The sequence below is a fragment of the Maylandia zebra genome, linkage group LG9 (genome assembly GCF_041146795.1).
Source record: "Maylandia zebra isolate NMK-2024a linkage group LG9, Mzebra_GT3a, whole genome shotgun sequence".
NCBI lineage: Eukaryota > Metazoa > Chordata > Actinopteri > Cichliformes > Cichlidae > Maylandia > Maylandia zebra.
The window spans coordinates 23906810-23922419 of NC_135175.1; the positions used below are offsets into that span (position 1 = coordinate 23906810).

The 15610-nt window shown below is 40.5% G+C and overlaps 2 protein-coding genes across 4 annotated transcripts; one reads left to right on the forward strand and one right to left on the reverse strand.

Moving 5' to 3' along the window:
• Positions 1-7: 7 nt before the first annotated feature.
• Positions 8-7291, reverse strand: arl8 (ADP-ribosylation factor-like 8). The gene is made up of 6 exons (XM_004546851.4): positions 6861-7291; positions 4840-4900; positions 4602-4749; positions 3029-3112; positions 2732-2883; positions 8-1437 (listed from the first exon to the last, which is right to left on the reverse strand). The coding sequence occupies exons 1-6, from the start codon at positions 6904-6906 to the stop codon at positions 1389-1391; spliced, it is 540 nt and encodes a 179-aa protein (XP_004546908.1). The 5' UTR covers positions 6907-7291; the 3' UTR covers positions 8-1388.
• Positions 7292-7888: 597 nt separating this feature from the next.
• Positions 7889-14988, forward strand: nsun6 (NOP2/Sun RNA methyltransferase 6). 3 transcript variants are annotated; one of them, XM_004546850.5, is made up of 12 exons: positions 7889-7997; positions 8303-8402; positions 9374-9529; positions 9648-9745; positions 9995-10101; positions 10287-10440; positions 10818-10899; positions 11354-11473; positions 11940-12084; positions 12166-12311; positions 13761-13886; positions 13963-14988. In XM_004546850.5, the coding sequence occupies exons 2-12, from the start codon at positions 8328-8330 to the stop codon at positions 14140-14142; spliced, it is 1389 nt and encodes a 462-aa protein (XP_004546907.3). In that variant the 5' UTR covers positions 7889-7997; positions 8303-8327; the 3' UTR covers positions 14143-14988. The 3 variants fall into 3 exon arrangements, with proteins under 3 accessions (XP_004546907.3, XP_012773333.3, XP_076744313.1); XM_012917879.4 differs by having other exon boundaries at positions 9651-9745; XM_076888198.1 differs by lacking the exon at positions 7889-7997 and adding an exon at positions 8048-8196.
• The last annotated feature ends 622 nt before the right edge of the window (positions 14989-15610 follow it).

The following is a 15610-nucleotide window of genomic DNA, read 5'->3' on the forward strand; positions in this document are numbered from 1 at the left end:
GAAATAATTGAAAGTTTAAAACAAACCTTTATTGGAAATAAAACTGATACAGTACAGACATCACCACACAGTATATGATCAGTTCCCTTGCTTTGAGTTTAAGGTAAAAGCTGTAAACCTTGGTGCTGCAGTGTCTGGTGGCCGCACGTTTCATCCACTTCCTGTTTGTGTAAAAAGACCTTGCACCAGAACATCTCAGAGGCACTCTCAGACCAGGATGGTTTGCAGTCAAGATTCAAGCACCTCATCACTTTTTTTTTTTTGGCCACTTGCAGAACTTGTAAAAGGAATACAAGGTTTAAAAGTGACACGTGCATAGATCCATTAGCAAGTTCAAGGAATTAAAGAAGGTCAAAATCACAGGGAGACTCTCAGATTGAACTGCACGGTCCTCCAAGATGCCCAGAACAGGTTGGTTAAGGCGGAGGATCAAGTTATACCTAAACAGCCGAAATTACATTAGGACCATATTTCTGTTATTCCTCATAGCCAAGTGGTTCATGAGTAATGACTTCATATAAACGTGGCACCTCTTTGAAGGTTTATTTAAGAGGACTGAGATGCCAGAAAGGCTGTCAAAAACTAAAAAGCTTATGGGCGGGGTTTGCAACATCAGTGACCGTGTGTTAATACAAAACAGGTCTATAAGCAAAATTTAAATAAAGACCATAATGCATCGTTTAGGAAAAAATGTTGCAGTTTGAAATACTGTTATTAAAACTGAGCTGTGTACTGAAATAATGCTGCAGGGTTCATTTTCCAGAGGCTAGAGAAGGGAAAATTTGTAGTGCATCAACACCATTTGGCTCAACAATATACAAGTACAGGCTCAAGGTCGTTAAAAAATAGGATTTCATACTTTACCACATTTTAATACGGCACCATCAGGTTGTAGTGTGAGAAATACCAATGGTGTAGCTTATGAAACAGAAATTATACATAACAGATAAACCCCTCCCCCCAAAATAAAAGTGTTGACCATGAGAACATTATTGTACAGTAACAGCTTGGAACCATTCCTTTAACAACACTGCTTGTAATCCCTTTGTGTCCCAACATAGATGAACTTGTATGGCAAAAAAGGACAGCTGCACCATGTATGGACATCCTCGTGGGGTTTATGATACGATATAATGTAACATGATATGATGAGAAGTATGTCATGTCAATGATGATAGTCTGGTGCCGTACTCCAAAATACTTGCTCCTTAAGCTGGTCTCTGTTATTCCTGGTCTCTGTTCAGGAGAAGGACTGGCTCCATTGTGACAGCGTGCCAACACTCTTCTCCAAATTTGTCCTAAAATAAAATAAAAAATAAAAAAAAAATAATGCTGTTCCATCCCAGCGGTGCTGAAGGTAGTCAGGCCATTAACGGCAAAGGAATGGGCTATCTGAGTCCGGCTCTGGAGGTCATCCATTCAAGGCCTTGACATAACCTGAAAAACAGGAAATCAAAGATGAGAATCAGCAGAACTTTTTCCAATGCCTTCAAATGTAATGAGAACCCACGATGGACCATGTGGCCCAAAGCCACAGACTGAATAAAAGATGGGTGTAGCTGCCATGATGTCACACTCTGGTTTGTGCAGCTCTGTTATGAAACTTTGAGTTGAGAAGCTGTTGTGACCGTTTTTGAAAGTGAATGTGACATGCAGGTTTAAATTTCTTCAGCAGGGGTTTCACTTTTCAGACCTCAAAGCTGCATCCCTCTTTTATACTGTGTACTCCTGTAGAGCACTCCTAATTTGGAAGAGTCAAAGATACCCATCTGTTTTCACAGCTTTAGACAACTTCAAGTAACTTTAAGAGAAGCCAAATTGGATACATTGCAGAGTTGTCCTTCTTCATGTTTCACAAAGCAGAAAATCGTTCATGTCAGACACTTTCACACAGCTGGAAACACCCTGTGTTGTTTTTGTGTTGGTTATTTATGTTCTCACTAACTCCCCCTGTTGTCTTACTGCACTTAATGTGTGCCTGTTTTTACCCTTATACACAAACAGCAGTGGGTCATATTTATTTTTAAAGCAGAACTCTGCCACTGATGGCTGCACAAAGCCTCCTGAGGCCTCAGGGCTTAAAGTAAGCAGATGCAGTGACATCTGGTGGCTCACAAGCCTCACAGCCCTGCAGGACAACTTAACACTAATTTTACTGGATAAATGTCCTCATAAGTATGTGGTGTTGGTGTCACTATACTGGAGCACCAAAGCTTGTTGAAAAGTTGTCTGAACATAATATAGAGTTTCAGTTTGTTCCAATAAACATAAAAAACAAACAAGCAAACAAAAAAACCCCCCAAAAAACAAGCAGAACAAATAAAACAGCCTAGCGATAAAAAAACAAAACAAAAATCCTGGAACAGTAGCTTTTAGGTGCCGGGTTAAATCTGTTAAAGGAGAAAACGAAGATAAAAACACTTCATCTAAGGTTTGTATGGAGAGCTGCAGTTTCTGCTTGTTTGGGCCACATCCGCCTCTCAGAAAACAATTACAGATAGAACAACAGAGACAAAAAACATCTGCATTCCCCGTTTTCTTTTATTGCTCACCGCTTTCATTTTAAAAAAAACTAATAAGATCAGTTAGAAACATCTGTGTATTAATTGAGATCTGGTTTGCAGCTGGATGAGGGTGAGATATCATCATCTAACCCCTACATTAATTAAAAGTCTGCACACCCTGTCACTCTGCATTTCCTGCTTGTGAAGAATGAGCAGATCTCTCTTACCCCTCTCCCGTAAGTGCACAGCAGGACTGTATGTGCCAGGGGTGGTCTTTGATGGAGCTCAGGGTGAGGTATTTAGAGATCTCTGCTGCAGACATACAGTCCTTCATATCCTGCTTATTGGCGAATATCAACACAGCTGCTTTCCGCAGGTCCTGAGGGAGAACAATGAAAGCACAACCTTAGTCGCTGCCACTTTTTGAACCACAAACTCTAAACAATGCTGGTGGAGGAAAAGCCTGGCCATCGTCCTGCGTTATCGTCATATATGGTCATACTAGGAAGAGTGTTATGTGTTACCTCATGGGCCAGCATCCTGTAGAGCTCCTCTTTAGAGATAGCCAGCCTCTCTCGGTCTGTGCTGTCCACCACCAGAATGATGAACTGGGGGGAAAAAAAAAAAGTCCATGCTAAGTGACCTCTTTTCAAAAGGCACAGCAACAAAATGCAACACAGCGGGTGGGCATTTCCGAGGCTGAAACCCTCACAATGGGAAGTGGTGAGTGCTATGCAAATATCCCCTCTTGAATAAGAAAAATTGTCTCTGTATGACAAAATGCCAAAGGCATGTTAATTTGGAAGAGATGTGAGACACACCATCAAAACTAAGGCAACAACCACCAGAAGATGACACAGACCAACACATTATTCAACATGAAAGTGACTTGGAGCACAAACTGTTATGTGACCATTTGACTTTACAATCAAAATATAAATACAAGCTACTCCAGTAACTGCAGAGCTGCAGTAAAGTCTACAGCATCAGTTTAGCCACTGTTTGATACAAACACACCTGAATGTTACAGTAGTTTAACTCACCTTTCCATAATAATCAGTCACATAATTAATCTCATAGGGTTTCCTTTTTGCATCCTTAATTCCTGGAATTCACATATTTCAATTACTTTTTTAAACCTATCAATATTCACGTTATATTAATGTGAAAGTGAAAAGCAGGTTCTTAGATTTGAAGTTTTTTTTCCAAAAAATATACTGAGTTTACTAACAAATACATTATTTCATTAACAGCTCCTAAATAATTAATTTACTAGCAGTCTGAGGTTTAAAAAAAAAAAAAAAAATCAATAACTGACCGTTAATATATTCCCAATAAAAGCAGTCAATAAAAATGCTGAATACTGCCTCTTAGAATTCCCAGAAACCCCGACATGGGGTGGTTTACATTATGCCAACTCTCGCTTCTCCCACAACCTAGGAACTGCTCCGAATCAGCCATCATCATCACCTTGATCCACCTTGAGGAATGAGGGAAAGGTTGGATTCTGGAGCAGCTTAAAGCAAGGACACCCAGGTGTATAATCATGTCTTATATCAGGCGACATGATGTATTAATGCTGCACCTCCACATAAAGAACAAAGTTTGCCATCGGGGGAGGAGCTGAAGATTGACAGCTTTACTTCCTCCACGCTCACATGTCTTTTTTTGGATCTCTAACACATCACAAAGAGGATATGAGAGAGAGGGCGAGAGAGAGATGCAAGTGAATATGTGAGGAGACATTTTAGGATAATGGAATGCTCCCACAGAAAGCATAGGGAACAATGAGGAATTGAGCTTTGTATTCAAATCATGAAGCAGCCAAAATGGATATAAACCTTTAGTGAATATTGTAAAGAGCGGTCTTTAAGTTCTCATACACATCTGCCTCTGCTGTTTGTCTTTTTACTGTGGCAGCTGACCCCTTTGCTTCTCAGACCGGCTCCTTTGTGAATAGGGTGACCTTTGACTTGGGCGGCCTATGCTGCCGTCTGTGCTCCGAGCAAACACCAGCTGCTGTGCTCAGGGAGAAAACTGTGCTCGACAATACATGGCTACTGTCGAGTGTGAAAGACTCTGCAAGGTGTTTCTCACCTCTGTATTGGAGTAGTAGGTGTTCCAGGAGGATCTGAGAGACTCCTGCCCACCTATGTCCCACATTAAAAAGTGGGTGTTCTTCACCACTATTTCTTCCACATTGCTTCCGATGGTGGGAGAAGTATGGACCACCTCGTTCATTAGACTGAATAAAACAGAAATGCAAAGTGGGTTTGTGTTTTTCCAACTTTAAAAGCATTCAGGAAGGAAGGTTCAAACTGAAAAAAGTACTTACAATTGGTAGAGGATAGTGGTTTTCCCTGCATTATCTAGTCCCACAATGATCACCTTGTGCTCTGGAAAACAAAAAAAACAAAACAAAAAAAACAACTCAGAAATTAATTTGAAAGTATACAGTTTGAAACAAAAACTGGATCAAGCTCACAAAAAGCAATCACACCAAAAAATAAAAACCTCAAACTTACTTCCTACCTCATGTCTTCCTGACCTACTTTTCCCAAATAAACAAACAAACCTAGACCTACACTAAACTCCTCTCATTCATATAACAAGCTAGAACATAGAACAACAATGAGGGTTTGAGGCTGGTGCGAGACAGGCAAACATGGTGGGCTAAATGCAGAATTGGAGGAACATGTAGATACTAAAATATTTCAGGCCAGTGTTTTAACTTCTTGCCCTTGCGAGGCCTCCGGCTGAGAGGAAGGAAGGAAGTCTGGCCAAAGGGCATCGCAGCTCTGAGGGTTTTGATGAACTACATTGGCTTTCCAAACATTTTACATGTATATTGCTTCCTTTACAAGAAGCAACATTACACGGTTTTTCCTGCATATATTAAAAAATAAATAAATAAATAAAAATGTTGGCACCCACCAAAGAGGTTTTGGTTTAGCTTTTTTGGTTTTGTTTTTTTTACAGTTTAACTATCAACAAAAATTCAAATAGATGTCACCACACAGGGAAAAATACGCGTATGATGTCCAGAGAAAGGAAACATTTATTCCTAGAATGCACTAAAGAATTAAAATTCGGCAAAAATAACACAAAGGGATTCATACACCAAGAAGAATCACTTCTTGTGTCTCCAACCACATCTCTAGTAATACAATTACATGGTGATGATGACATAGATTCAACTCCTAGTCTGAGTCCCAACAATTTCACACAAACCACACAGCAGTCTCCTTAAGTAAGTAAAACTTGACACTGGGAATAGTTTAATCCAGAATTGGGTAACAATGAAAGTAGGTATTTGCCACTCTTAGGGCCAGGCAGTAAGTAAGCAATATAACACATGCTAAAGAGCACAAAAAAATAATTCCCTATCAGATGACAAATGATGACTGGAATCAAACAGAAAATACAAATTCTATCTGTAAATATAACCACATCCTTCATTAATGATTTACACTTCCTATTCCTCATTATTAAGAAAAATAACACTCACTTACAGTAAGGGGGGAAAAAAAAAAAAACAGAAAGTTGAAGCTGTACAGTTAATGAATACTTGACACTGCATTGGAGGACATTTGGCAAACCCACATTGAATACTTTAATACAGAGGACCAAAACTACCTAAAAATCAATAATTTGAAATTTGTTTAGATATTCTTATTACCCGAGAGCTTATTTTGGTACTTCTTTCGACATGTATACATTTCTTTACTGTTCCAAGATGCAAGTGATGAGGAAAGGAGTAAACCTTTTGTCTGTTTAATATATATTTTCTGGGTTGAATTGTATTTTTTCTCAAATTCTGTCCTCCATAGTTTAAAACTCGAAATTACACGATAATGTTGGTTATCCAGCTTGGTAACCTATCATAAACGGGAGCAAAATACTAGTTAGACTAGTTCCATTGTTTTAAGTGGACACTTGGAGCCACAACTGAATAATTATATTTACAGTAAACATCTTTCCAGAAAGTCAAGGAAAAGTTATGTAAGGGCGACGTGTCCTGGACAGTGAGCCAAAGCTGATTGACAACACTGTGAACATACCCCGGTAGGTTCTTAAGGTAATTATATCGGTTGATAAACAGATTAACAGTTACGATGTTGGGTGGCGTCATGCGGGTGGAGAGTAGTACCCTGGTTTACAAGATAAATAAAGACAGTTCAGATGGCAGTGCTTAAGTAAAAATAAATAAATAAAATAGATGTGTGGGGAGATAATTCTGCCATATGCTATTGTGGCACCTCAGCTGCCCTCTTCATGCTAACGGGCTAACAGTTCGCCTTATCCCCGGTTGAGGAGCCGGCGGGAGATAAGTGAGCTGCAAAAACCGACACCCACCTTGGTTACAAAAGAAGCTCCACAGTTTGGCGAGTATGAGGCCCATTGTTAGGGATAAATGCCGATGTCCGTCCCTCTGTGGATAGAGCGACTTTCTCCACTCTGTGGTCCGCACCGTGCAGTCCGCGGCTGGCTGCTTCTAGCTAACACTAGCTCAAAGAGCTCTGGTCTACAAAACACCTCAGCGACCTTTTCAATGCAAACTCCATCTAAAACATCTAAGCCATGAAGCTAAAACCAGATCTAAAACAATACCGGGATGAGTTATTATTGTGTAGGTGTAAGTAAAGCCTAAAGCCCCCACAAGAAGTACAAATAATCCCTGTGTGTACAGAGCAGCTGTGTAGTCCCCGTGAGTATCTACTCCTCTCTTCTTCTGCCCGTTAGCTGCCAGTTGTCCGGTGAAAAAAAGCAATCCCGACTGCTCAGTTATCTTCCGGTTACGTGATGACGTTTACGCATCGTGGCATGTTTGTCTTTTAAATCTCCAGTTTCTGCTTCTTCTTTTCTTTTTTTTTTTTAGGAATGGTTCTTATCAATGAAGCCAAGCCGCTAACACTTCAGTTCCACCTTTATTTGCTTCTAAATTATATTGCCTATAACTATAAAATTCCTAAGGAAAAGGAGTTTAGCCAACATTTAAAACAAAAAGTTTTATGTTTAAATGTCATAATTTTAAATGTTTTACTATTTTGATAAAGTTTTTACTTGTTAGGTTTTTATAAATAAATTTTTATGATGGATATATTATTTTATAACTTGCTTTACTGTTTAAACACAACAAAAAAGACAAAGATTTATGCACACACACACGTACACACGCACACACACACATGCAAAACATGCAAATAAACTTTATTTTTTTATTATTTATAATTGTTTATTTATTTATTGAAAATGCTGTTTTCTTTTTGGTGGATTTATTCTTGAGCATATTCTTCGCACAATTTTTTGTTTCTTTTTATTTAGAATTTATTTAGATTTTTTTTAAATATATCTATTCTGTTTAATTAAAGAGAAAAATCAATAAAAAAAATTAAAAAGAAAGACAATTTGTGTCACGTGGCCTATGATGTATGCGGAAGTACTTGCAAGAAGAATGCCAAAACAATCCGGTGGACTCCACGCTGCACAGAAGTGAGTAACGAAATACAATTAAAAGCACATTTACAATGAAATCAGACCTGGAGCGGAAAGAGAATTTAACAGTCAATGTATTAAATAAATTTTAAGAAGCGGACTTGTTGAATGTTACAGAGTCGTTTAAGTGATACGATCTTTCATATACTTGGAGAAATTGCCTGATCTAGCGATAACATTTTGGTCTGTACAACAGGTATCGCTGAATTGTTGGTCTCTTTAGGTTTCCACATTAATCCAGTGGCGGTGATAATTAAGATGTCCATCTGACACGTGTTGCTTTCCTGCTTTCCTTTCCACAGTCTGAAGCCTTGTTAAACAGAGGAAATGTCGATTTTCCCACGAATTTCCCTGAAGCCTGAAGTGACTGAATATCTTAAGAGTGTCTTCTTAAACAAGGAGGTAAGAAGACTTCACATGCACTTCTTGGGATCGCTGTCTTCCCTTTCAAATGAAAAGATAACTCACTGAGGGAGTAGTTAGGATGCTACAAGTCGTCATTTATCGGCGTGTGCTTTCATTTAGCTGTTACAGTATATTTTCTGCAAATCTCTCTCCGCATAACAGTCACGAAAACCATTTGAGAGTTACAAAACGGTTACATGTGACTTTCTAACAAGAAATATTAAGTAATCTTTAACAGAAGTCCTGCTCCCTTAAACACTGATGGGTTCTCTCGTTCATTTGTTTTTTACAAATCATTCATATTACATTTCTGTTGTATGCAGTCAGGCATTGAAAGAGCTCAGGAAACATTCTGGATACTGATTCTGAAAAACTAGTTAATTTATTCATTACTTCTAGGCTGGACTATTGTAATTCATTGTTACTGGGTTGATCTGAAAGCTCCCTAAAAGTCTCCTGGCACAACAAAGAAGCATCATATTACTCCTATGTTGGCATCTCTTCATTGGCTCCCTGTTAAATCCAGAAAATGAATTTAAAGTCCTTTTCCTCACATACAAAGCCTTTAATAATCAGGTGCCGTCATCTCTTAAAGATCTCATAGTAACTTATTATCCTAACGGAGCTCTTCATTCTCAGACTGCGGGCTTACTTGGGGTTTCTAAAAGTAGAATGGGAGGCAGAACCTTCAGCCATCAGGCCCCCTTCCTGTGGAACCAACTTCCAGTTTGGGTTCAGGGAATAGACATCCTCTGTGCTTTTAATATAGTTAAAGTATAGAGGTAGTTAGGGTTGGATCAGGTGACCCTGTCATTAGATTTTTGTCTATGCTCTTAGTCTGTATTTTGCAGAAAAGCACTTTATAAGTACCAGTCTGTTTACCATCTACAAACAGTTCTTTTGTGTTACTTCATCAACATAAAGGCACACTGTATGCTTTTTATTACCTAACCCTTCTATTTTATTAGGTTTTAACGGCGGTGGGTCATCAGGAGGCAGAGCATCGTTTCCACAAGCTGCTCTCATGTCTGTCTCACCCACCTTCATACACCTGCGTACGAGCCAGCACCCATCTCGCCCCCCTTGAGGAGATCAGGCAGCAGCTGGCAGAAGAGCTGAGGAAGGTGAGTCTCTGTCTGGTAACAGAATGTAGAGGGCGTAAGAAAACCCACACAATGGGCTTCGGTATTTGGTTGCAGTGTGTTGGAGTCATGCTTATTTAGTTTGTCATTGTTTTTCTAGCAGCTGATGTGCAGCTCGTTAGTAGAGGAAGTCTCTGTGCAGATTCTGCCACACCCACGAATTGCGGATGTGCTGATCCTTCCTGTTGAAGGTCCGAGGTATGCGAGGAATGCTTCAGATAACTCTTAATCTGCTCTGTAGAGGTCGCACTCAGCACCACTTGGGCCTCTGAGGTTCTCCAACATCCAAGTGGAACAGCAACAACACAGGAAATATTTCTGATAACAAAGGAACAACAAACACACCCTCAGATAGCTGCCAACAAACTGTCAGTCAAAGAGAAGAACGGCATTTTTGTGCGTGTATCCTCTGTAACCGTGTGATCGTTCTTTGTCCTGTACTCTCAGACCTGTGAAGCAGCTCGGCTCAGAGGTGGTGGTGGGCGCTCAGTGTGGCGGCGCCGTACTGAGAGGCGCTCACGTCTTCGCCCCGGGGATCCTCGGCAGCCCCAAATGTAAGACTTAAAAACAGTAGAAGTGAAGTGAGGCTGTGAATACTTAGAGCAGTGGTGTCTTTGTTTTCTTCACCTGCTCTGTGATTTGGAAGCACGTTTTACTTTTTGCCAAAGTATCTTCATTTGTTCCAAGTGTTGATTATCTCCCTTAAACCGAACCGTGTGCTGTTTTGTTTTCTTGTTAGACATGAAGGCGGGGGATTTGGTGTCCGTCTTCTCTGACCTGGAGGGCAAGTGCACCCGAGGAGCCACCAGCTTCCAGGGGAAAAAGGTATTTGTGGGTAATGGAGTAGCTGAAATGGACCGCTCCACTATCTTCTGCACAGATGAGCCTGCCAGGTAAGTAAACACTGTCTTTTTTAATTCCATATTCAGACCGTTCCACAGTTTCACTCCATGAGCAGAAACACAAAAGCTTTTTCTAGTACGGACCTTCCCTGTTTTGAAGTTAGAAAAACCCCTTAAATTATAACTTCCTTCTTTCAAAATAAACATACTCTGAATATTACCTGGCAGTTCTTTATTTTTTGCTTTGAATAGGATTTGTTTTAAATAATTTATGGTCTCTAAAGACCTCTTGTATGTTTTGAAATGCTATGTTGAAAATCCCTTGCTCTTTTTTAAAAGCACCTTGGACAATGTGGATAGAAACTTTAAATTTACTCTTCATCTTAGAAACGTGTTAGCTGATTAGTTGTCGTCTTTTTTTCTTTCAGAGGTATCGGTATCCGAATGGTGGAGCCGCTTTACAGAAGTCCGTCCTTTGATGGTGTTTTACCTAGCCTAGCGTTCCTGCAGGTATTTTTTATTAGAGCCGCAGTGAGCTAAAGTCAGTGTAATAAACTAGAACCGCATTGGACCTTTATTAAAGTGGACCTATAATTCTGATTTCCAAAATAATCCGTATTTTCTGTTATAACTGGCTTTGTTGTAGCCCCTCAATTTATCCTATGGCTCAGATAAACTGTCCTGTATTGTTCTGGAACAGCTGCACCTTGCAAACAGATGGTTTGAGCAGCAGGTGGATCAGGAGTCTGATAGGATATCCGCTCTTTATGACATCATACTGATCCAAGAATTTAAAAAACTGCCTAAAACATTCCTACAGAATGACAGACAATGTAGAATAACGTATTAGGTCCATTTTAAAAAGAGCAGCAGTGAGGTTTCAGTCTGAATCAACCAGGAACTGTATTGTATACATGTTATGTCCACATCACTGCCCATACTGAAGCGAATCCATGTTGCGCAGAACCTCCCGTCTGTGGTTGTGGGACACGTGCTCGGACCTCGCCCTGGGGAGCGCATCCTGGATATGTGCGCTGCGCCTGGAGGGAAGACCTGCCACATTGCTGCGCTCATGGGAGATCAGGTTCTTGTGTCCAGATGCGATCATAATTAATATTCAGAGTATTTTTGTTTTTTTTAATGCAGTGATTTGACTGGTCCATGTGGATGGTATGTTGCCCATGAACTAGAATGAATTTGACACCAGTGATTTAGATCTAGGTCTCAAGCAACACTTTACATTAACTGTTAACATAGAAAATGATCCAAGTGGAATTTAAGTACATTTAAGGTCAGCATCTGTACCCCACCAAAGGGGCCCACCACCACCCCACTGGGAGGCTGGTCTGTGTCCAGCCTGGAGGAGAGGGCGGACAACAACACGTTCATCTTTGTGTAATAAAATTAGTGATCAGATTGTGTCCTTGTTAGCATTTACTTGATTTAACTAAAACGTCTCCTGAGATAAAATCAAGCAGTCTAGGATTGTAATTTGTGAAATTTCCTTCCTTTTTAAGTTGTTTCTAATATATTTTTTTCCTCCGACACAGGGAGAGGTCGTAGCCTTGGACAGGATCCGGAATAAGATCGACCGCATTCGTCAAAATGCACAAATGTTGCATTTGCAAAGCGTGAAGGCGCACTGCTTTAACAGCACTCTGTCTGTGAGCAGTGACCCAGCACAGGAAACTGAAGGTACAGTCCAGAGTTTATCTATGATGTAAATCTCCGGGGTTCATAATAAATAGGTAGCAGCTCAGTGTCTGTGTTTCCCAGGACCTCCGTTCCCTCCGGAGAGTTTCGACCGGGTTCTGCTCGATGCTCCCTGCAGTGGCCTCGGACAGAGACCCAACATGGGCAGCACCTGGAGCCTCAAAGAGATCTGCTCCTACCAGCCACTGCAGCGCAAGTTATTTCATGCTGTAGGTTTTACTTCACACACATAAACCACGTTTTATCATCTTAACATCACAGCAGTACTAGCGTTCTTTAACCTGCAGGTGGCAGCATTGGATAGAAATTCCACTGCAGCTTGATCACAGCTCAGATTTACTTGTTTAACGTCACTGTGAGGTTTGAAACTCACTTCTCAGGCTTATGTGCAGTTTTACAAGTCTGTTCAAAAGTGCGCAGAGAAAGCAAACTGTCATTTCAAATTTCTGCGAATAACCTTTCGAGACCTGATCATTTTCTGTGATTTCGATTTAAAAAGTTCAATTGAATTCAATTTTATTTATGTAGCACCAAATCACAATAACAGTCGTCTCAAGGTGCTTTATATTGTAAGGTAAAGACCCAACACTGATACAGAGAACACAGAGAAAACCCCAACAATCACTTGCATGGAAACCAGCGCAGAGGACATGCTTCGTTAGAGCTTCATCAGTGTTTCCTATTCCTATTTTATTTACCATTAGAACACAGAAACCACATCAAATATTTAGAAAATGAAGATGAAGCATTTTAAGAAAAATATGAGGTCACTTTGAATTTGATGGCAGCAGCGTGTCTCAAAAAAGTTGGAGGAGGCCGTGTTTACCGCTGTGTGGCATCCCCTCTTCTTGTAGCAGCAGCCTATAAACATCTGGGAAGTGAGGAGAGCAGCTGCTGGAATTTTGGGAAAAGAATGTTGCCCCATTCTCGTCTGATATAGGATTCTAGCTGCTCAACAGTCCTGGATCTTCGTTGTCGTATTTTGTGTTTCATCATGTGCCAAGTATTTATAGCTGGTGAAAGGTGCAGGCCACTTCACTAGTCAGAGAATCTTCTACTATGAAGCCGTGCTGTTGGAATAGATGCAGTGTGCAGTTTAACAATGTTTTGCTGAAATTTGCAAGGCCTTCCCTGAAAAAGACGGTTTGGAGCAAAATACCTGCATATATCTTTCACCACTGATGTGGCCTTTCCACGTGTGCAAGCTGCCAATTCACTAATGCACCACTACACCAAGAAAGGCAGTCTTTTGAACTGAATGCACACCCAGAATGTGATAAATGATGAGTATTAGAGATAATAGATCTGGTGTGTTTTCCCTTCAGTGACCATAACAGGCAATACTTTTGGAAGCAAATGTTAAAAAGCTGTGAAGATGAATCTTAAATACTTTAAATTTGGGCCTTTTAAACACGACAGTCTGTGGGAATTTCCACAGTTTTGGAGCTAGCCTCAAGTGGCCACAAGAGGATCTGTAATTTATTTGGTACTTAATTTTAAACCCTGGAGGTTACCTCTAAAAAAGAGCAGCAAAAAATGAACTGAAACCAAATAGTTTCGGTCCAGTGCTTCTAAAACTCACTAAAAAGTTAATAAAACCACGATTACACCGACTATAAAGCGAGTACATGAATACGTAGCTATCTGTGTCTCTGCAGGCGGTGCGGCTGCTGAAGAAAGGTGGTGTTTTGGTGTACAGCACCTGCACAGTGACTCTAGCAGAGAATGAGGAGCAGGTAGCTTGGGCCCTTGACACCTTCCCCTGCCTCTCACTTGTGCCACAGGTAAAGCACTTGAGCCACATGGACGTGACTGCAAATGTAAAAATCACAAAGTGAAACCTTTTTTTTTGTTTTTCAGGAGCCCCACATCGGTGCTGAAGGCATGCCTGGAGCCGGCCTTCCACCTGAGCAGCTGCGCCTCCTCCAGAGGTTCAGTCCCGAGCTGAGCTGGGAGCAGACGGAAATTACAGCCCCGCTCCCCTGCAGAGCCGACAGCGACACTATCGGCTTCTTTATCGCTAAGTTCCTGAAAAACTAACCCGAGGGCTCGCGCTCTCGCACGGGGCTCATATGAGACAGCAAAACGGGAACAATAGTGTTTATATTACGACACTCTGTGTGCTTTGACGGGCCAGTGTTGACAAAGAGCTCCCTGCGCTGTTTACAGCATCTGCCTCTTAACAGCTGCTCTCTAAAACCGTGGGCCATATAGGGATAAGCGTTATAAACACCAGGGGAGGGTTGGATGGAAGAGGGTGGTGGTTGGGGGGCACGTGGCGACGGAGTCTGGATGAGTAACGGCAAATGCAGCAGAAGCAGCGCTACGGTTGCTATAACAACAGTGACGACACAGCTGCCATGGTGACGGATTCGCTGGAGAATGGATCAGGAAGTAGGTGTAGAAAGAGGCCATGAGAGGAATTAACAATTTAGTGTCTTTGCAGCGCTGGAGACGACTGGGACATTTAATTAGGACTTCTGGAGCCTGCAGGAAAGAGGAGACGCATGTGTTTGGCTCAGTCTCTGCATTCATCAGAAGGAAATGTTGCTTAGTTTTTCAGAATAAGAGCACATTTAAAGGGAGGCTGTTTCTGTTTTTGGAAGTGGTTAAGAGTAAAGATGTGAGAGGAAAAAGAGATGTTATTAAAATGATGACTTCCAGGATATTTAGACCTTTTTTTAATTTGTTTTTTACTAATAAAATAAGAGTTAATTTAGATAATTCCTTAAAAACAAGATGCCAAAATAGTCCAGAGGTTTTTTCATGATGGTAGAGTTTACTCCTAGAAGACCTTTGCATATGATCTCAAACCATTTGTCAATTGTTGTCTAAATTCCTTTTAACTAATTGTATTTAGCAGAGATTAAAAAGAATTTTAGCTAATTTTTTTTCCTTTTTCTCTTTTGTTATTTATTCCTTTTTATGCAAGCAAAACACAAATCGTCTTATATTTGAACATTTAGTCAACACATCCCAGACAAACGTCACGCACTGACATTCAAAAAAATACCGCCACCCCTCATTTCTTTATATTTTGCTAGAAAAACAGGTGCATAGAATATTACTATACAGGACAAAAAACTGCTAAAGAGCTTGATAGCCCAAAAATAGATAATTTTCTGGGCTTCAGAGCTCTTCTTTGGATGTTTGCTGCTTGTGTTTCGTTCTCTGTAAGATCATCCCAAACTGCTTCATTGATGTTGAGGTCTGGGCCATGACTGATAGTGTTCCATTGTGTCTTTTATCCAGGTATTTTTTTTATTGCATTGGTAATAATTTGGATGCATTGCTCAATCAGACCTGTTACCACTGATTTTAAGCTAAGTTCTTGCATAACTTGGCATACCTCAAATTAAATGTTCTCCCTGTTTGCTTTCCTAATCATTGGCTTCTTGACAGCCATCGATTGTTTTTGCCTAAATATACAATTTAGTTGCTTCTTTTCTCTGTTGTATGTTGTACAACACTGGCTCGTCTCTTCAGTTAGGTGCCTTTTGTGCTTAAA